The sequence below is a fragment of the Micromys minutus genome (assembly GCF_963924665.1).
Source record: "Micromys minutus genome assembly, chromosome: 6".
NCBI lineage: Eukaryota > Metazoa > Chordata > Mammalia > Rodentia > Muridae > Micromys > Micromys minutus.
In genome coordinates, this window is record NC_137975.1 from 26,217,530 (window position 1) to 26,234,654 (window position 17,125).

At 51.6% G+C, this 17,125-nt stretch overlaps 1 protein-coding gene across 1 annotated transcript; it reads left to right on the forward strand.

Annotated features, from left to right (window-relative positions):
• The first annotated feature begins 5,566 nt into the window (after positions 1 to 5,566).
• PTPN7 (protein tyrosine phosphatase non-receptor type 7) lies at positions 5,567 to 16,648 on the forward strand. Its single transcript, XM_080917879.1, has 10 exons — positions 5,567 to 5,621; positions 6,577 to 6,750; positions 7,268 to 7,451; positions 7,682 to 7,766; positions 9,113 to 9,189; positions 10,290 to 10,427; positions 10,726 to 10,836; positions 12,117 to 12,271; positions 15,132 to 15,245; positions 16,547 to 16,648. Exons 2-10 carry the CDS (start codon positions 6,629 to 6,631, stop codon positions 16,638 to 16,640), a joined length of 1,080 nt encoding a protein of 359 aa, XP_080774005.1. The 5' UTR covers positions 5,567 to 5,621; positions 6,577 to 6,628; the 3' UTR covers positions 16,641 to 16,648.
• The last annotated feature ends 477 nt before the right edge of the window (positions 16,649 to 17,125 follow it).

Genomic DNA, 17,125 nt, shown 5'->3' on the forward strand with positions numbered 1-17,125 from the left:
CTCACTCTTCCCTTCCCCTGACGGCCGGCAGGCAAGGGTGGGAAGGGTGGACTTTCAGATAGGCAGCAGATCCTGACCCCAACCCACCCTTGTCTGGGAAAGGCTGGGAGGTGGGGGAGAAGCAGCATCAGACCCCAAGGGAATTGCTACCCTCAGGTGGTCCGCAAGCCCTTCCTTCCTCTGCTGGCTGTCAGCAGTCAGCTCTCCAGGAAGAAAAACTGCCCTGTGCTTGTGGGGGAAGACTTGCAGGGGCCTTGCAACTAAACAGAGCAGAAGTGCTTGATTTCCCCATACTGTCTCTAGAATAGGGCCTGGTGGCCACTGGTACCTTCCTGAGAGACAGTGTTAGTATTTCCAGAGGTGAGGTTTTTTTTTTCTTTTTTTTAAAATAGATTTATTTACTATTTTATGTGAATACACTGCCTCTGTCTTCAGACACACCAGAAGAGAGCATTGAATCTTATTACAGATGGATGTGAGCCACCATGTGGTTGCTGGGATTTGAACTCAGGACCTCTGGAAGAGCAGTCAGTGCTCTTAACCGCTGAGCCATCTCTCCAGCTCCCAGAGGTGAGGTTTTAAGGCAGGCACGAGGTGGGCATCCTGAATACATGAGGTGGGTGAACCAGCTACGTGCCGCCCTTTCTGCCTAACCTGCTCCAGTAGCCACAGGCACAGAAGCACATCATGGGAGCATAGAGCTTGCCCGGCCCCTGGAGCCCATCTCTCACATCTCAATGCTCAGATCAGGAAGCTGACATCCAGAGGGTCCAGCCTGGGGTTCCACACACGCATGGGTGTGTGCGAGGAAAGAAGCTGGACTTGAACCCAGGACTTCTGACTCCATCAAGCAGAGAAGGCGAAAGGTTCAAGTCCTCTGTGTTTGGAAGTGATTGACATCCTGGGCTGAGGGTGGGAGGGGGTTCCCTTCTCCTTATTTCTTCCACTTCAGTCAGCAGCCCTCTCCTAGCCCTCACAGACACTGCAGAGACCCAGCTGAGGCCTACAACACAAGAGCTCATGCTGTGCCACCGCTGTGCCCACCCACAGCCAGCTGCTCACCTGCTGCAGCTCACCCAGGTGCTCCTGTGCCAACTCAGCCGTGGGAAGAAAGGAGTCGGAGGCTCTGAGCCCTGGGAAGGAAGCCCAGAACTCAGCAACGGGGGTGGGGGGTGAAAGGCTGTGCAGACAGACAGTTACAGACTCTGAACCCCACAGCAGACTCTCCTAACCTGCTTCAGCAAATAGCTCAGGTCTACACCAGAAACCAGCTCTGCCTGCTCCCTCCCTCTACCCAACACCATGGCTCACCCACCCCACCCCCTACCACAGCTCTGTCCAGCCCCAAACCTCAGAGCCACCCACTGGCCTGGACGGGGTCCTGGAAACTTAGCACTGCAGACTCATCAAATTTTCCAGGCTGTGTGTGAGCACGCATGTGTGTGTGTGCGCGCGCACGCACACACAAGTACATATGTGAACAAGTCTGAAAGAGACAGGGAGTGGAGTTAGCAACCAGAGAAAGTGGGGGTGGGAAGCTGGAGGGTCTCAGGCCTCAGTCTGGACAAGGTGTAGGGGGAGAGGTCCTAACCTGGTACTTCACCAACCCCATCTCACCTGGGGACACTTCAGTGTTTCTTCTAGCAAAGTCTGTGTGAGCAGCCAGGATGAGCAGAGCATCTGACTTCAGAATCTGCATAGAGGAGACACAGAGTACATTGGGGGCGGGGGTAAAGGATTGCCATCCCAAAGTCACTAAAGAGAGAGGCCTAGTCCTATAGATCCAGCCTTGGGGAGGTTTTAGGCCTTAGATGATCCTTCTACCAGCCTTGCCCTTAGAGCCTTGGGGGTAGGAGATAGGCTCAGGAGAGGTTAAGAAAGCAGCCACCCCCCCCCCGAACCCCACACCAGACCAAGATTCTCTATTCAGCAAAAATGTACTTTTCCCCCAGCAGCCACCCCCACAGACAAACCCACATCCTCTGCCTAGAAAACCCCAAAGTCTCGAAGCCTACCACCTCAGTGCGGAGTGAGCGGACCAGGAGGCCGAGGAAGGCCGAGGAAGGCAGAGAGGGCTGTTCCTGGCATCCCAACTTCTAAGTGTGAACTAGGCTGGTCCCTCCTGGCAGCTGTCTAGGCTGCTCTTCCAGCTCCTCCTCTGCTCTCCCACAGCCTGAAGCTAGGCCTTGGGCATCCCCCACACTAAAGGAAGATAATTACCAGGCAGAAGAGAAGGAGTCACCCCCTCTTCCTCCCACAAACTAGGGAAGGTCACCAGGAAAGGGGGGAAGGTCCAGCTTCTACTGAGCAGGCTGAGAGAGCTCAGTAAGGGGCTGGAGGGGGGAGCTCATAATATGCTGGGGGGGGGCTAACCATGTGTATAAACCAGCATCAGTGACAGCACACTGGGAAGGACATAAAGGTCCCCTGGAGGGAAGGGCCGTTATGGGACAGGTGTCCATTCCTCTGGCCCTAAACTTGGGAGAAAGAAAAGGGAGCTCCTTCAGCTTGAAGTCGTATTGTGCCTGGGCAGTGAGCTCGGCATTAGGTATAGATAGGGTGGGGCTATTTCCTGGCTCTCTAGGAAAAATAACCATGGTTCCATGCTGAGCTGGCATGAGCCCTTGGTCCTTTCCACCAGTAATGAGGAGTATGGGAAAGTTCTAACACCGGCAAGCACCAAAAAGGTAGCAGGAGGGGAAACTGGGTCAGGAAGGGACACCAGGGACAGCCGTCACAAAGGTGCAGCCTGGGGCATGGTGGGGTGCCTCAGCCTTCACGCCATGGCTTCACAGTGCATCTCTGTCCCACTCACCATGTCTCCTTGGGTGTCTTCCTGACTCCTCCCTGGTGAGCTCTGTCTCCCCCACACTACCAAGGACAAGCCTGGGCTTGCAGAGCTGAGAGCAAGAGCTGCCTGAGCATCCGAGGAGGATGCAGGCAGTCAGGAACAGCCACCTCCCATCCTGGGGCTTCTCACCCTTTCTGTATCCACCCAGAGCATCCTAGAATATTACAGTGACAGCTTTTAGCCTTTCGGGTCTGACAGCTATCTGGTTCCCCAAGAGCTTCAGGGCATAAGGGCTTCTGGAAACTTCAGGAGCACTAGCTACAGGAGCTGTGGTTCATGGCCTCTGCAATGGGGAATTGGGGGGAGGGAGATCTTAGGCTAACCACAGGACCACAGGTGAGAAGACCTTGCCCTGCTGTGGCTCCTCCCCACCTATGGCCAGGGTCTAGGCACAGCTACCATTCTCTGCCTGGTCTGAAATGAGGAACTTTGCCCTTGCTGGGTTGCTGGGAGTAACTCCTAGAATCTCTCCACTGTTTGAGTGGTGCTTCCCAAAAAAAGATGATGGCTGACTGGAAAAAGGAAGGGTCGGAAGGGAGAGCCTAGACAGACAGACTGACTGACTGACTGACTAAAATGACTGACTGACTGACTCAGCCTTGCTTCCACTTCCACCACCAGATGGGGCTCCCTAGCTCTCAGCCCCAGACTTAAGTCTGTGATTCCAAGTGCTGGGGCTGTAGACAAAGTGCTTCACAGGGCTTGTTCCGTCTTCCTGACAAAAAGGAAGGGAGGAAGCTGTTGCAGCATCTGAGACTCAGGGAAGGTCAGTAACTTGGCTACGGTCACATGGCCCACTAAGCAGGTCCTTCTGGCTTCCGAGTAGGACTTCACATTCTATAAAGTTGAACATACCGGAACCTAATTCCCAGTCAGAAGGAAAAGTCAGCAACATGAGAGATGCCGTCCCCCGAGACCCCCAGGAATGGGGAGGTTCTGCCGAACAGGGAGGAGTGGGCAGGAAAGTGAGAAGCCTCCCAGACACCTGGAGAGAGCTTCAGGGTCTTATTTCATGCCTAGATTGACCCTGGTCTCACTAACTTTCCTCTCCATCTCCCAGCTTCCTTTGCTCTTTACCCAAGAGCTCATCTTCCAACTTCTTGAACCCCACTGGGTCCTCACTGTGAAGGTCAGGAGGTGTGCTCACAGCCAGCAGGCTACATCTGTGAACTGAGGACACCCGGCAGACCTGTGGGGGAGGGCTTTGCCTACTTCCTTCTCCCGCCCCTGTGGCGTCCTCACTTCCTTTTCTTGGTCACCATCAACAGCTGGCCCAGGGCGGGTGGCCCTCTTCCCACTCCCTCCGCCGGCCGCCGTTTGCCAGCACAAGCACTCCTGTGAGGAGGTCAAGGCAGAACCCAGTCTCCGGTCCCTGTGCACAAGTGTGCTGGGACTCCCAGGCTCCTGCTTTTACCACCTAATCTTGGCCCTAGGTCAACCACTTCCCAGCGCTACTGGGCTTCCTCCTCAGGAAATCCCACCTGTCCCTCACTGGAGAATGGGCTACAGTGAAGAGGAAGCCAGAATCAAGCAGCCATGGAGAGGTTCCGGAAAGCCACCCTCTGACTTACAGACAAAACCAAAGACAAGTGCCCCAAGCCTTCTTGACTTCAAAGCCTCATCCCTGCCCCCCCCCTCCTCCCCATGGGCCAGAAGAAAGGCAGCCCCTCCCCCCTCCTCTCAGGTGCCACCCCTGTGCTCACTGCACCTCAGTTCTTTTTCCAGTGTCACCGTTTGACAGTTGAATCAGAGAAGTGGGAGGAAGAGAGAGGATGTGGAATTCAAGCTCTGGGGCCCAGGAAAGCTTTGGGGGGAAACATTACAGAGGGAAGGTGTCTTGCAAGCAAGCATGAACCACAAACCAGCCCGACTGAGGGCCAGCGAGGGGCCTACCAAAACCAGGCAGGGGTGGGGGACTGTGGAGTCTTGAACTTGCCCACACCCCAGGCATCCAAGTGGCCCCATGGTGAAGAGGACATGGGAAGTCTCTGATGTGAGGGCCACAGCCTTCGACTCTCTATCTGTAAGTCTTCAGAGGAGATACAGGGTTCTAAGACACTCCCAGAAGGCTAGTCTGAGGGGTTTCTAGAGGAGCAAACCCAGAGTCTTCTCCAGTTGAGCTCTGCTATTTGTTCTCTGGAGACTAGTCTATGCCTGCAAGCCAAGGGGCTGGAGGCCTGGAAAGGATCTGCCTAGCCCTGGCCTCTCCTTCCTGTATAGAGCAAAAGACTCCTGTCTCCTCTTTCCCCTACTGCACTTCTGTGACATATCTGATCTGCATGGAGGCCTGGGTTTTGGCCATGAATTCCCAGGTTTTGAAGCAACAAGGGCTTACAGAGGCAGAAGCTGAGAAATGGAGATGTCTCTAGCCAAGGTCACAACCAGAAGAACAGCTGAGGGTTACCCATGGCTATCTTCTCAGCAAGGAGGAGATGGGGGTGGGGTGAACGCATGATTAGGACCAGGAGGAGGAGGAGGCCTGGGATGGTCAGGGAAGGCCTCGTCCCTTGCCCATTCCCCAGAGCCCTGGCACCCAGCGAGGATGGCAGGACAGCACCAGCTTGCTCCCAGAGGGCACAGGGAGGATGCACCCGACCCCTGGTGGCAGCTTGCAGCAGGCACAGAGGGGCAGCCCACAGTTGGGTGTGCGTGGGTGGAAGCCAGGAGGGGCGGAGGGAGGAAGCTGGCTTCCTGAAGCCTCTCAGTCCTCAAAGATAGACGGACTGACAGACAGCTGGCAAGAGGCAGCCTGGGGGACATAGCTGCTTCAGTAAGTACTTGAAGTGGGTACAGACATCCTATGGCCCTGGGGTGGGAGGGGGGTCTCCAAGGATGGGGTGAAGAAGCATGAGTTTGGGGCTTCCATGACTGGCCAGGGCATAAGAAGTGACATATCTGGTGTCCCTGTGGCTGGAGGGCAAAGAAGCCACACAGAGTGCCAGAAGAGGAGAGGCTAAAGGCCCCTTCCTGTTGTGGGCGAGTACTGTCCCAGCCACACCTGCATGGGCCCACACTGTTCCCATACCTCTGTCCCTGTGGGTTAGCAGCTCTAACCCCACCACCATGGCACCCATGACTTAGGTCTGAGAGACAGGGACTGCCCCAAAAAGGTGATGCCCTCATCACCTCTATACCCCCTCGCTCTTGTACCCCCAGCTGTAGCCTCACCATGCACAGGCGTTCTGGAGCTTGGTGAGGCCATTTCCTGTGACGGTTACAGAGGCGGGAGAGTGGGGGATGGGAAGGAGGAGGGAGGAAACACCCCTGGCCTACCGCCCTGGACAGAGACCCCATGAGCCACAACTGATCTTGGAGTGAAGCTGGCAACAATTAGAAGCCACCGCCCCCCCAGCCAAAGGGCCTTGTGCCTGGATCCCCAACCGGCTTCAATACTACTCGAAGCCTCAGTTTCTCATTGTAGAGAAGCCTGCTGGCTAGACTCAGAGAGCTGTGTGCTCTCTCCCTTCCTTTTGTGCAGTTAGTGGGCTGTTGGTCTCATGTGGACCCCAGCTTAGAGCCCTGTGGGCTTGGGTATCCTCTCTCTTCCTCCTTCCGGATTCTCTCCTCTCTTCCCCCATACCTGTACTCTCTCTGTGTCTTCCTCCTATTCTAACCCCAAATTGTCCTCTGTCCTGCAACTTGCAGGAGAAAAGTTAAGCCACTCGCTCAAGGAGATGGCTGGCTTGGGCCTAGAAGCCTTTTTTTAGCAGGACCTTGTTTTTCAGGCAGGCCTCATGGCTGAGTGAGCCTCCCTTGGGACCAGCAACCTACCCCAGCATGGTCCAGGCCTGTGAGGGGCGCTCCAGTGCACAGCTGCCGACCTTGTCTTTGGGGGCAGACATGACTCAGCCTCCACCCACCCAAGCTCCGGCCAAGAAGCATGTGCGGCTGCAGGAGAGGTGAGCTCTTTCACAGAGGATCTTCTTAGGCCTGAGTTGCCTTCCCTTCCCTTCCTTCCTTTCCAGTTCTAACAACAGAATCCAAGAGGCCTGGAAAAACAAAGACAAACAAGAGAAAAACCAAATAGTGCTCGTTTGATTGTTGCTTGCCCATCCTCTGTGCATCTGAGGCACCAGGTTTCATGGCATCCCTGGGCCTCCCCCCTAAGTTTCAAGTTGGGATGAACAATCGTTGGGACAAATCTAGGGCTTTCGTGGAGTTGGGTGTGTGTTGGAACCTCTATGCTGGCTTGGGAAAGACAGCAGGAAGGAGCAAAGGAGCTGCGGGCTGCTCTGTTCTTATCTGATAAAGGAAAAGGGGAACACAGTAGGGGCCTGACCCTTGAGTGCCCTGAGCCTCTAGGTCAAGAGAAAGACTGAGCATATCCTGCTCACACAGACTGCACAATGAGCTTGACAGCAAAGCAGATGCCATGGGGGAGGGGGTTCACTGGGCCCTGGTTGGCTGTGCTTGCAGGAGGGGATCCAGTATGGCTCTGATGCTGGACGTTCGGTCTCTGGGCACCGTTGAACCAATCATCTCAGTGAACACACCCCGGGAAGTTACCCTACACTTCCTGCGCACAGCTGGACACCCCATTACACGCTGGAATCTACAGCACCAGCCTCCCAGCCCCAAGCAGCTGGAAGAGGAGTTCTTGGTAAGAAGTTTGGGGAATCCTCTCCACATCACTTTACGCTTCCACATCCGACCATCCTGGATCCCTTGGGGATCCCTTCTCCTTGGGGTCCTTTGGGAAAAACTCTGGGGCTCAGGAGATAAAGTTGGTCCTCATCTTTGTTCTTCCTCTCTGTGTGCAGAGGGTTGAACAGGAGGAAAGGAGGCTGGGAAGGGGTGGCAAAGATTAACTCACTTATCCCCCACCATCAGAAGATCCCCTCAAACTTTGTCAACCCTGAAGACCTGGATATCCCTGGCCACGCCTCCAAAGACCGATACAAGACCATCTTGCCAAGTAAGGAGCTTAGGGGGGGATGGGGAGGACAGTATCCCTGTGGATGAAGAACTTGAGAAAGCAAGATGTACACCTTGAAGCCAGGCATACTGGTGTATGCCTCTAATAATCCTAGCACTTAGAGGTAGGAGTAGGGGGATCAGGAATTCAAGGCTGGGTTCAGGTATATAGCAAGTTCTAGGCTAGCTTAGTTTATATGAGGCCTTGACAAAGACAAAACAAGCAACAATAACAAAACCCAGGCTGGAGAGATGGCTCAGTGGGTAAGAGCAATGACTGATCTTCCAGAGGTCCTGAGTTCAATTCCCAGCAACCACATGGTGGCTCACAACCATCTGTAATGGGATCTGATGCTCTCTTCTGGGCAGCCACCGTGTACTCATATACATAAAATAAATAAATAAATCTTTATAAAACAATAATAAAGACCACCTCTCTAAAGCCAAGGAAGAACAATGCTTGAGACAGTTTTTCAACAGAGAAATCCTAACACCACACCCTGGCAGCCCGGAGATAAGATAGCTGCTGCCCTGTTGCAAGAGAGCATTTGCAGAAGCTTACTTGGGTGCGACTGCATGCCTGAGTGGTAGGTGTGAACTCACACAGACGGACCCAGGCCTAGCACCTCCAACTTTTCATAGGCAGGCTTGAAACATGGAACCTAGTACAGTGGCTTCCAAAACTGTGGTCCAAATTCAGGCCAGCACGTGGGTCCTGCCCTGTGCTGAGACTCCAAGATCACTGCCTGCTCGAATAGACCAGGTTCTGTGAACACTTGTCAATGTGAGTTCAATAGCCTTTAGCCTTGGCCTAATTCTAGCAAGCTCTACAACCGTCAAAGAGGGGAAGCCAGCCTCTTCATCCCTCTTCCGGTTTGACTGGGGAAGGACCCAAACCTCTGGAGAGCGAGGCCAATACCCTGTGTGATATCTTAGACAATGTATTCATCTAGAGCTCGTAATCATAATCAGAAAGGCATTTTCCCTTCGCAGAATCTCTTCCTCTTCCTATCAGTTCTGTCCTATTTTATACCCTCGCTGATCTCAAGGCTAAAACACGAGAATATCCTAGTCGACGTCTGCGGCTCCACGGTCTGTGTGACACATCCTCCTTCCGTCCATCTTACCAGCCCAAAAACATCATGGTTCCTGATTGTCATGAAATAGTATATTTTATAATACATAGCGATTATGTTATCTGTCTATAAAATAATGCAATTCCATATCTGCTGTCGACAAAGTATGACCAACAGAGTGAGGACACGTTCCCTCCCCTCTGACTCTGCTACAATGTACATGCGTTGGTCACCTTCTGATCTTTCACATCTATTGATCTTTACTTCCTAGATCCCCAGAGCCGTGTCTGCCTTGGCCGGGCACAGAGCCAGGAAGACAGCGACTACATCAATGCCAACTACATCCGGGTGAGTGGCCGGCTGCCGCGGCCGGGTGGACTGTTTTAAAGATGAAATGAGACCCTCTGTGATCTACTGTGACTTGGCCTCAAGAGCCTGTACTTCCTGCTTTGCTCCAACTGCGCCCTCCCGCCATAGCTCTCTCTGCTAGACTTGGAGAGCAGGGAAAGAGATACATAAGACCACCAAGATATCAGTCTAGAAAAGACGTCAAAATTTCCAAACCACCTTAGCCTACCCTGTTACCCTACCCATGGCAACCCTCTAAACTCGGCAGTAAGTTGACCTTAAGGCTGAGCCTAGTTACTATCTTCTTAAAGGCTTCGACAAGCTGCACAAAGCCAGCTCAGGTGGGAATGTCTCTATCTCCTATTATCTCCTTTCTCACACTCAGTCTCTGCCCCCACACCCTAACCCTACCAACTACTGCCTCCTTTGTAGAAACTGATTGATGTCCAGTCAATAGCAACTTCAAAGCAAGGTGGACGATCTATCTCAATTTCTTACCTTGTTTGGGAGGGTGGATGTAAAACCAGTGTCCCCTTGTGGCCAGATGTGGTAGGACAGTAGTCTGGGTGCCGAGGAGGAAAAGCTTAATGGGAGGCCTTCCGTCTGCCACCAGGGAGCAGGCAAACAGTGGGATGTGTGGATGATGTAAGGCTGATGGAAGCTAAGGATGATGGGACGGAGAACAGACTAGGTTGAGTATGTTGGATTGCGGTGCCAAAAGTATGAAAGTAGTCTGTGAAATGTGAAACGTTCATTTACAAATATCGAGGACCTCCATATCTTGCCCTAGGAGAAAGCAGCAGAGGACAGAAACAAACATGTACGTGGTGCCTAATGTGTGAGAGACCACCAATGTACTTTTATTGGTCTTAATTCACATTATCTTATAATCCTTCGGTACAGTCTACAGCTTAGGGAAACTGAGTCAGGAACGTGCCTCTGCCCTCTTAGCTAGGAAACAGAAGGATAGGAAATCGAACTCGGGTGTTCTTCACCGTGGTTCCCACATCCTCCTCCAGGTACGGCTTCTGATGCCTGTCTCTGTGCGTGAGCCTATGTAAGTGGATTCACAGCCTTTGTCCTGTGCTCTGTCTCCCCAGGGCTATGATGGGAAGGAGAAGGTCTACATTGCCACCCAGGGCCCCATGCCCAACACTGTGGCAGACTTCTGGGAGATGGTGTGGCAAGAACACGTGTCCCTCATTGTCATGCTCACCCAGCTCCGAGAGGGCAAGGAGGTAGGAGGCAGGGTCATCTGGAGAGGGTCTGTACCCTCGCCTGCCCCCACCACCCATGCGCAGCAGACCAGAGGCCTCAACGGGAGCTGATAGCCCTGCCCTATGCCATAGCTCTCAGGAAAACACCCGTGGACGCTGTGGGCGGGGTGACTATGCACTTGAAGCTTGGGAAAGCTAGACTCTGGTCACCGACCTGGGCCATGGGGTTAGACTTAAGGAGCGGTACTAGGCTTCTCTGCTGCCCCAGCCCTGCACCACTGATGGGCCCTCCCACTCTGACCAGCACTCTCCCTTCTAGAAATGTGTACACTACTGGCCCACAGAAGAGGAAGCCTATGGGCCCTTCCAGATCCGCATCCAGGACATGAAAGAGCACCCGGAGTATACTGTGAGGCAACTCACCATCCAGGTACCACCCACTGGGCCACCCTAGTGTCCCTGAAACTCGGGCTCCACCTCCACTCAATGTACCAAATTCACCAAGTTTACTAATTTAAACCTTGATCTCACATTTAAAAGTTCTTTCATTTTAAAAAGAGAGAGAGAGAGAAATGAAGCAAAAAAGGGGGAAACCATTTAAAAAAAAAAAAAGAAAGAAAGAAAATCCAAAAACAAAACCTGGGCATGGTGGTTTACAGTTTTGTTTTGTTTTTAAGGTTTATGTATTTATTAGAATTTGGCCTGCATATATACTTGCATACCAGACAAGGGCATCGGATCCCATTACAGATGGTTGTGAGCCACCATGTGGTTGCTGGGAATTGAACTCAGGACCTTAGGAAGAGCAGCAGGTGCTCTTAACTGCTGAGCCATCTCTCCAGCCTGGTGTGGTTTACACTTTTAATCCCAGCACTTGAGAGGCAGAGGCAGGTGGATCCCTGAGTTTGAGGCCAGCCTGGTCTCAGAGTCCCAGGACAGCCAGGGCTACACAGAGAAACCCTATCTCAAAACGCTAAAAGAACTAGAGAGGAAAAGTGGGGTACAACCCTCAGGGGCACCTCTAATTAAATAGGGATGTAGTAACTAACAAAACAGGGACCATCAGGAAACTCCCTCTCCCCATGCCAGATATCTGGGCCCCAGGAGACTAAAGAGACCCAAGAGAATGCTGGAGGAGTCAGGAGAGGTCAGAAGAGCTGGACTAGCACATGTGGATGTACTTTAAAAACACTTTCTAGGGGACAGAGAAAGGCTCAGTGGGTAAAGGCACTTGCTGCCAAGCCTGACGATCTGAGTTCGATCCCAGAACCCATGTGATAGAAGAGAACTGACTAGAACAACACAGCAAGATTCCTATCTAGAGAGGAAGGAGCGAAGGAAGACACAAGGAAGGAAAGAAGGAGGAAGGGAGGGAAGAATGGAGGAAGAGAAGGAAAGAAGGGCTTTCTGTTAAGGCACACATTCTTATACTTCCAAATGATTTCTGCGTCAGTTCATTGTTCCTCAAGCATCCCGGGAGGCAAACGGAAAGATCTCACTGTGCCCACTTGCTAGGGAAGAAAATGAGATTAATGCACTGATCCACGGTCCTGCGATAGATAGAGACACAGCCAAGACTTGAGGCCAGGTGAAGCAGAATAGCAAAGTAGCCAGGAGAATGACCCCAGCCTGCTCTGTGTCAACTGATCCATCGCCAGCACCCACACCCACATCCTGCTTCTTATCCTCCTGTCTTATTCTCATACCCAGCACCAACAGGAATGCCGGTCAGTGAAGCACATCCTCTTCTCGGCCTGGCCAGACCACCAGACTCCAGAATCAGCTGGGCCCCTGCTGCGCCTAGTGGCTGAGGTGGAGACCCCAGAGACAGCTGCCAACTCCCGGCCTATAGTGGTTCACTGCAGGTAGGGTCTTCCCTGGTCGCAAGCCAGAGCTTGCCTTTCCTGCTCACGAAGTCTCTGGTGTGAGGGCATCTAACACCATACCAGACAGGCCCAACTCTTACCTAGACAGAGCCCTGGCTTATGGAGAGCTTCTAGTCAGGGAGAAATGAGATAAACTTGGGCTCCGCTGTTGGAGAGCCCACTTATCCACTAGACAACTTTTTTGTTTGCTTGGAGTCTTTTAGTGTTTGGGTTTGTTTTCACTTTTGCTGGATTCGTTGTGTTGATTGGTTCTTGTTTCATTTTGTTGAGACAGGATCCCTCTGTGTACCCAAGGTTAACATCAAACTCACGGCAATCCTCCTGCCTCAGCTTCTCAATCTCTCAGTTTGGGGTTACAGGCATGAACTATGGTGAATTTGTTGAAAACCTATTCTTGCTATCATCAGGCACAAGGTTAGATGCTAAGAAGATAACTGTGAACAAAACAGTTTAGTTTCTTCCCTAGCAGGTTAACAGACTGGTCAGAAGAGTAGCAGATCAAACAGTTAAACAGGCTACAATGCAATGAAAGCCGGAGGGAGCAGTACAGAGGCCACGGGGTCCGGTTAGCTAATACCTGAGGGGGAATAAGCCAAGGAACGGGGGAAGGGAAAACATTCAAGCAGAGAACCCTATATGCTCCGGAAATCAACTTTAAAACAAACAGGGGCTGGAGAGATGGCTCAGCAGTTAAAAGCACTGGCTGCTCTTCCAGAGGTCCTGAGTTCAATTCCCAGCAACCACATGGTGGCTCACAACCATCTATAATGGGATTCGATGCCCTCTTCTGGTGTGTCTGAAGACAGCTACAGTGTTCTTATATATAATAAATAAATGAATCTTTTTAAAAAAACAAACAAACAAACAAAAAGATACGCTGCCAGAGAGGAGTCTGGAGCTTGTGAGTGGCTTGGTGGGGCTTTTGTGGGTGGAGCTTTTTGTGGGTGGAGCTTTTGTGGGTGGGACTTTTTGGGTGGAGCTTTTGTGGATGGAGATTTTGTGGGTGGAGCTTGTTGTGGGGACACTGATGGGAAATAGTCTGGAAGACAGCTAAGGGTTTCATGAAGGGGACTTGTAGGATTGGCTAAGACACTTACATTTGCCACTTTGGGGTTTTGTTGATGCCAGGAATTGAATCCAACACCCCAGATTTACCGATTAAAAGTGATACCTGGGGCTGGGCACAGTGGCATACTCTTGTATTCTCAGCACTTAGGAGGTAGAGACAGAAGTATCAGGAGCTGAAAGCTAATCTAAAGTACATAGAGAGTCCAAGGCCAGCCTGGGCTATATGGTGCTATGTTGAGAGGAGAGGGAAGGAAAAAGAAGAGGAGGAGGAGGAGGCAAACAGTACAAACAGGACGTGCTTGGACACAGGCAGAGTGTGTGCACACACTCAAGTGCTAGCAGTCACTGGTGGCTCCCATACACCCCAGTGTACAGCTCCTTTTACTAGGGGCACATGTAAGACCTAGGGGCGGAGCTGAAGTCCAGAAAAGGCAAGAAGGAGAGAGGTATGATGGAAGAGAGAAATATGATGGGACTGAGAAGAGGATAACGGGATGGAGCATCCATGGACGCTGACATGGAGCTGGGAGGAGGCTGTGGTCAGAGAAGGGATGCTCAGGGGGATAGCCAGTACACAGGGGGTGCTGTAAACAGACGTGAGCACCACAATGTGCGTGCCAGTGCACCCTGAGGCTGAGCACACTTACAGCCGGAGCAGGAAGATCACTAGTCTAAGGTCAGTCCGAGCTGCATGGCTAGAGCCTATCTATCATCAAAATAGAAAGAAGAATCAGGGGTCACCCGGGTGCCTCCATGGGTAAAAGCGCTGCAGCCAAGCCTAGCAGTCTAAGTTCAAGCTCTGGGCCCTACATGGCTTAAGGACAGAACTGACCAATGAGAGCTCTCTACTGACCTTCTTAAAGATAGGGTGATGCATGTGCACACACACACACACACACACACACACACACACAAACTAAGATAAACAAAAATGTAAACAACAACAACTGGGAAAGGGGCAGATCTGGGCTTCAATCCTAGCATTTGGGAAGCAGAGGCAAGTAGATCTCTGAATTTGAGGCCAGGCTGGTCCACCTAGTAAGTTCAGGACCAGCAAGGGCTACATAGAGAGAATCTGTCTCAAACAAAGATATGGTGGCACCCTTCTGTAAACTCTTACTGCCCTGGACAGCCAGGACAGGATTACAGTGAGTTTAGGCTATGTAGTAAATTCCAGGCCTCCCTGGGCTATAGAGTGAAACTCTGTCGGGGGGGGGGGGGATCTAAACTAAAATCTGGGCATGGGAGGTCAAAGGATCAGAGTTCAAGGTCAGAGCGGACTACATAGCAAGTCCCAGACTAGTTGGGCCCATGAGCACTTATCTAAACATTTTTAAATTTAAATTTTAAAGTTCTTAGGGCCAGTCATAGTGGTGCATGCCTTTAATCCTAGCACTTGGGAGGCAGAGGCAGATGGATCTCTGAATTCAAAGTTAGCTTGATCTACATAGTTTGTTCCAGGACGGTCAGAACTACACAGTGAAATCCTATCTCAAAAAACATTTTAGCTAATTTAATTGTGAGCTGTGCTAGGCACAGAGTGAGACTAATAAGGACTCACAAACTTCTCCAGGGCTAGCTATTCCTGCCTCCATCAGGGATTCCAGGGATGCTGGGATCGAAGATGTGAAAGCCCACCCCACAAATAGAGCCCTTTAATCCCATTCCTTCTTCCATCACTTGCAGTCTAGCCCCAACCTTCCACACTCACCTGTCTCCCCCATTCCCTGGTCTCCTGTGACCTCCCCGTCCTCTCTCTGGTTACATCCAGTGCAGGGATCGGCCGGACAGGCTGCTTCATCGCCACCCACATCGGCTGCCAGCAGCTGAAGGCCCGAGGGGAGGTGGACATTCTGGGCATTGTGTGCCAGCTTCGCCTAGACAGGTGGGTCCATGGGAAGTAGGTGCAGCCACATTAATTGGCAAGGACATCGGTGGTTCTGAGGTACTGTGCACGTCACCTGCAGGTCCTCCTAGAAGAAAGCAGAAAACTTGTTTTATTTTTTTTAAAAAAAAGAACTTTCTATTTTGTCAATAACTAAGCCCACATGAAAGATGGTCTGAAATGTTAGCTTGGGGGGCTAGAATTAAACATGTCACCCTAAATTTTCCCTCAACCTCTCCTGGCCCCCAATTCTCTATTCAGGAGAAAGCTAGGGAATGAGTTAAGTCAAGGATAGTATGATGCTGCATGTCTGTAACCTCAGCACTCAGGAAGCTGAGGCAGGGGAATGTGAGGTCAAAGCCAGTGAACGACCCACTGCTTAGTTAGCACAAGGCCAATAAGGCTACAGAGGAAGTGTCTCCATTCTTTTTTTTTTTTTTTTTTTTTTTAAGATATAACTTGTTCTAGATACAAAGTAGCTATGAGTAACCTGTGGTATTAGCTGGGCTTGAAGGCAGAGAAGCTAGTTTAGACTCTGGGGTGTATGCTACTAGCTGCTACAATAATTCTTTAGCTCACCCTGGGCCTGTGCTGGCACACACACACACACACACACACACACACACACACACACACACACACACACTTTTATTTTTTTTGAGTCTGAGTCTATGTATCCCTGGCTATCCTGGAGCTCATGTGTCAACTAGCCTGACCTTGAACTCACAGAGATCTGCCTGACTCTGCTTCCTGAGTGCTGAGATTAAAGGCGTGCACCCCCACTGCCCTGTGGCAATATAGAGAGGTAATGTCTATTTCCCCAACTGGAAGAAGAAATGGGTTCACTTCTTGAGAAACAGAACCTAGTCTGGAGAAATGGCTCAGTGGTTTAGAGCACTGACTGCTCTTCTGAAAGTCCTGGGTTCACATGATGGCTCACAACAATCTGTAATAGTATCTGATACCCTCTTCTGGTGTGTCTGAAGACAGCTAATACATATACAGGCATGAAATGGGACCTGCTCTACTAAGATTAGTGGCAACTGGAAAAGTTGAGCATGGGTCTGATTTTGCTCAAGAGCTAGCTGGGTAAGAGACAGACAGCCAAGAGTCAAGATGGGGCAGTACTTTCTGCCTGGGGCTGTCCTGGCAGAGGGCAGTAAAGGACAGTAGAAAGTGAAAGGGTGACTATGGGGAGGACAGAGTTAGGGCTTTCCTAGCAGAACAGTGAGAGGGGATGCCAAGCCACAGCACAGGGCAGGTGTTCTTGACTCTTCTGCACCCTGTATCTCTGCTTACAGAGGAGGCATGATCCAGACGACAGAGCAGTACCAGTTCCTGCATCACACTCTGGCCCTGTATGCAGCCCAGCTGCCCCCGGAGCCCAACCCCTGACCCCTGACCCTCCACCAGCCCAGGGGCCAACCTCCTCTCAGGCCTTGGACAGTGGGTCTGGGGAAGTGTGCTGTGTGCTCTAGCATGACTTCTGCATAAACACCAGAAAGGGAGCCTTGGAAGTAAGACTGCTTTACAGTCTCAGGAAACTGCCCTGGTCAGCAACAGGGGCCAGGCTACACGTCTTCGCCACTGACCATGACTCTGACTTCTTCAGTGGCCCTAGTGGACTATGGGGAGCTTCCTGCAGCTCTGAACTTACAGCTAGAGCTGGTCCTTGAAATGGACCGAGAGAAAGCAGCTGGGGCACTGGCTTATCCATGTGCTTTCTGTGGGTCCCTTTCCTTGCCGATGACACAAAGAGTCAGTCCTTTGCTGTCATTATAGGAGCAAACAGAATTTTCCTGAAAGTCAATTCCAGATGTAACCCTGCTGTTGGGGGCTGCAGAGATGGTGATTGTAAGATCCTCTTTCATTAAGGCCTT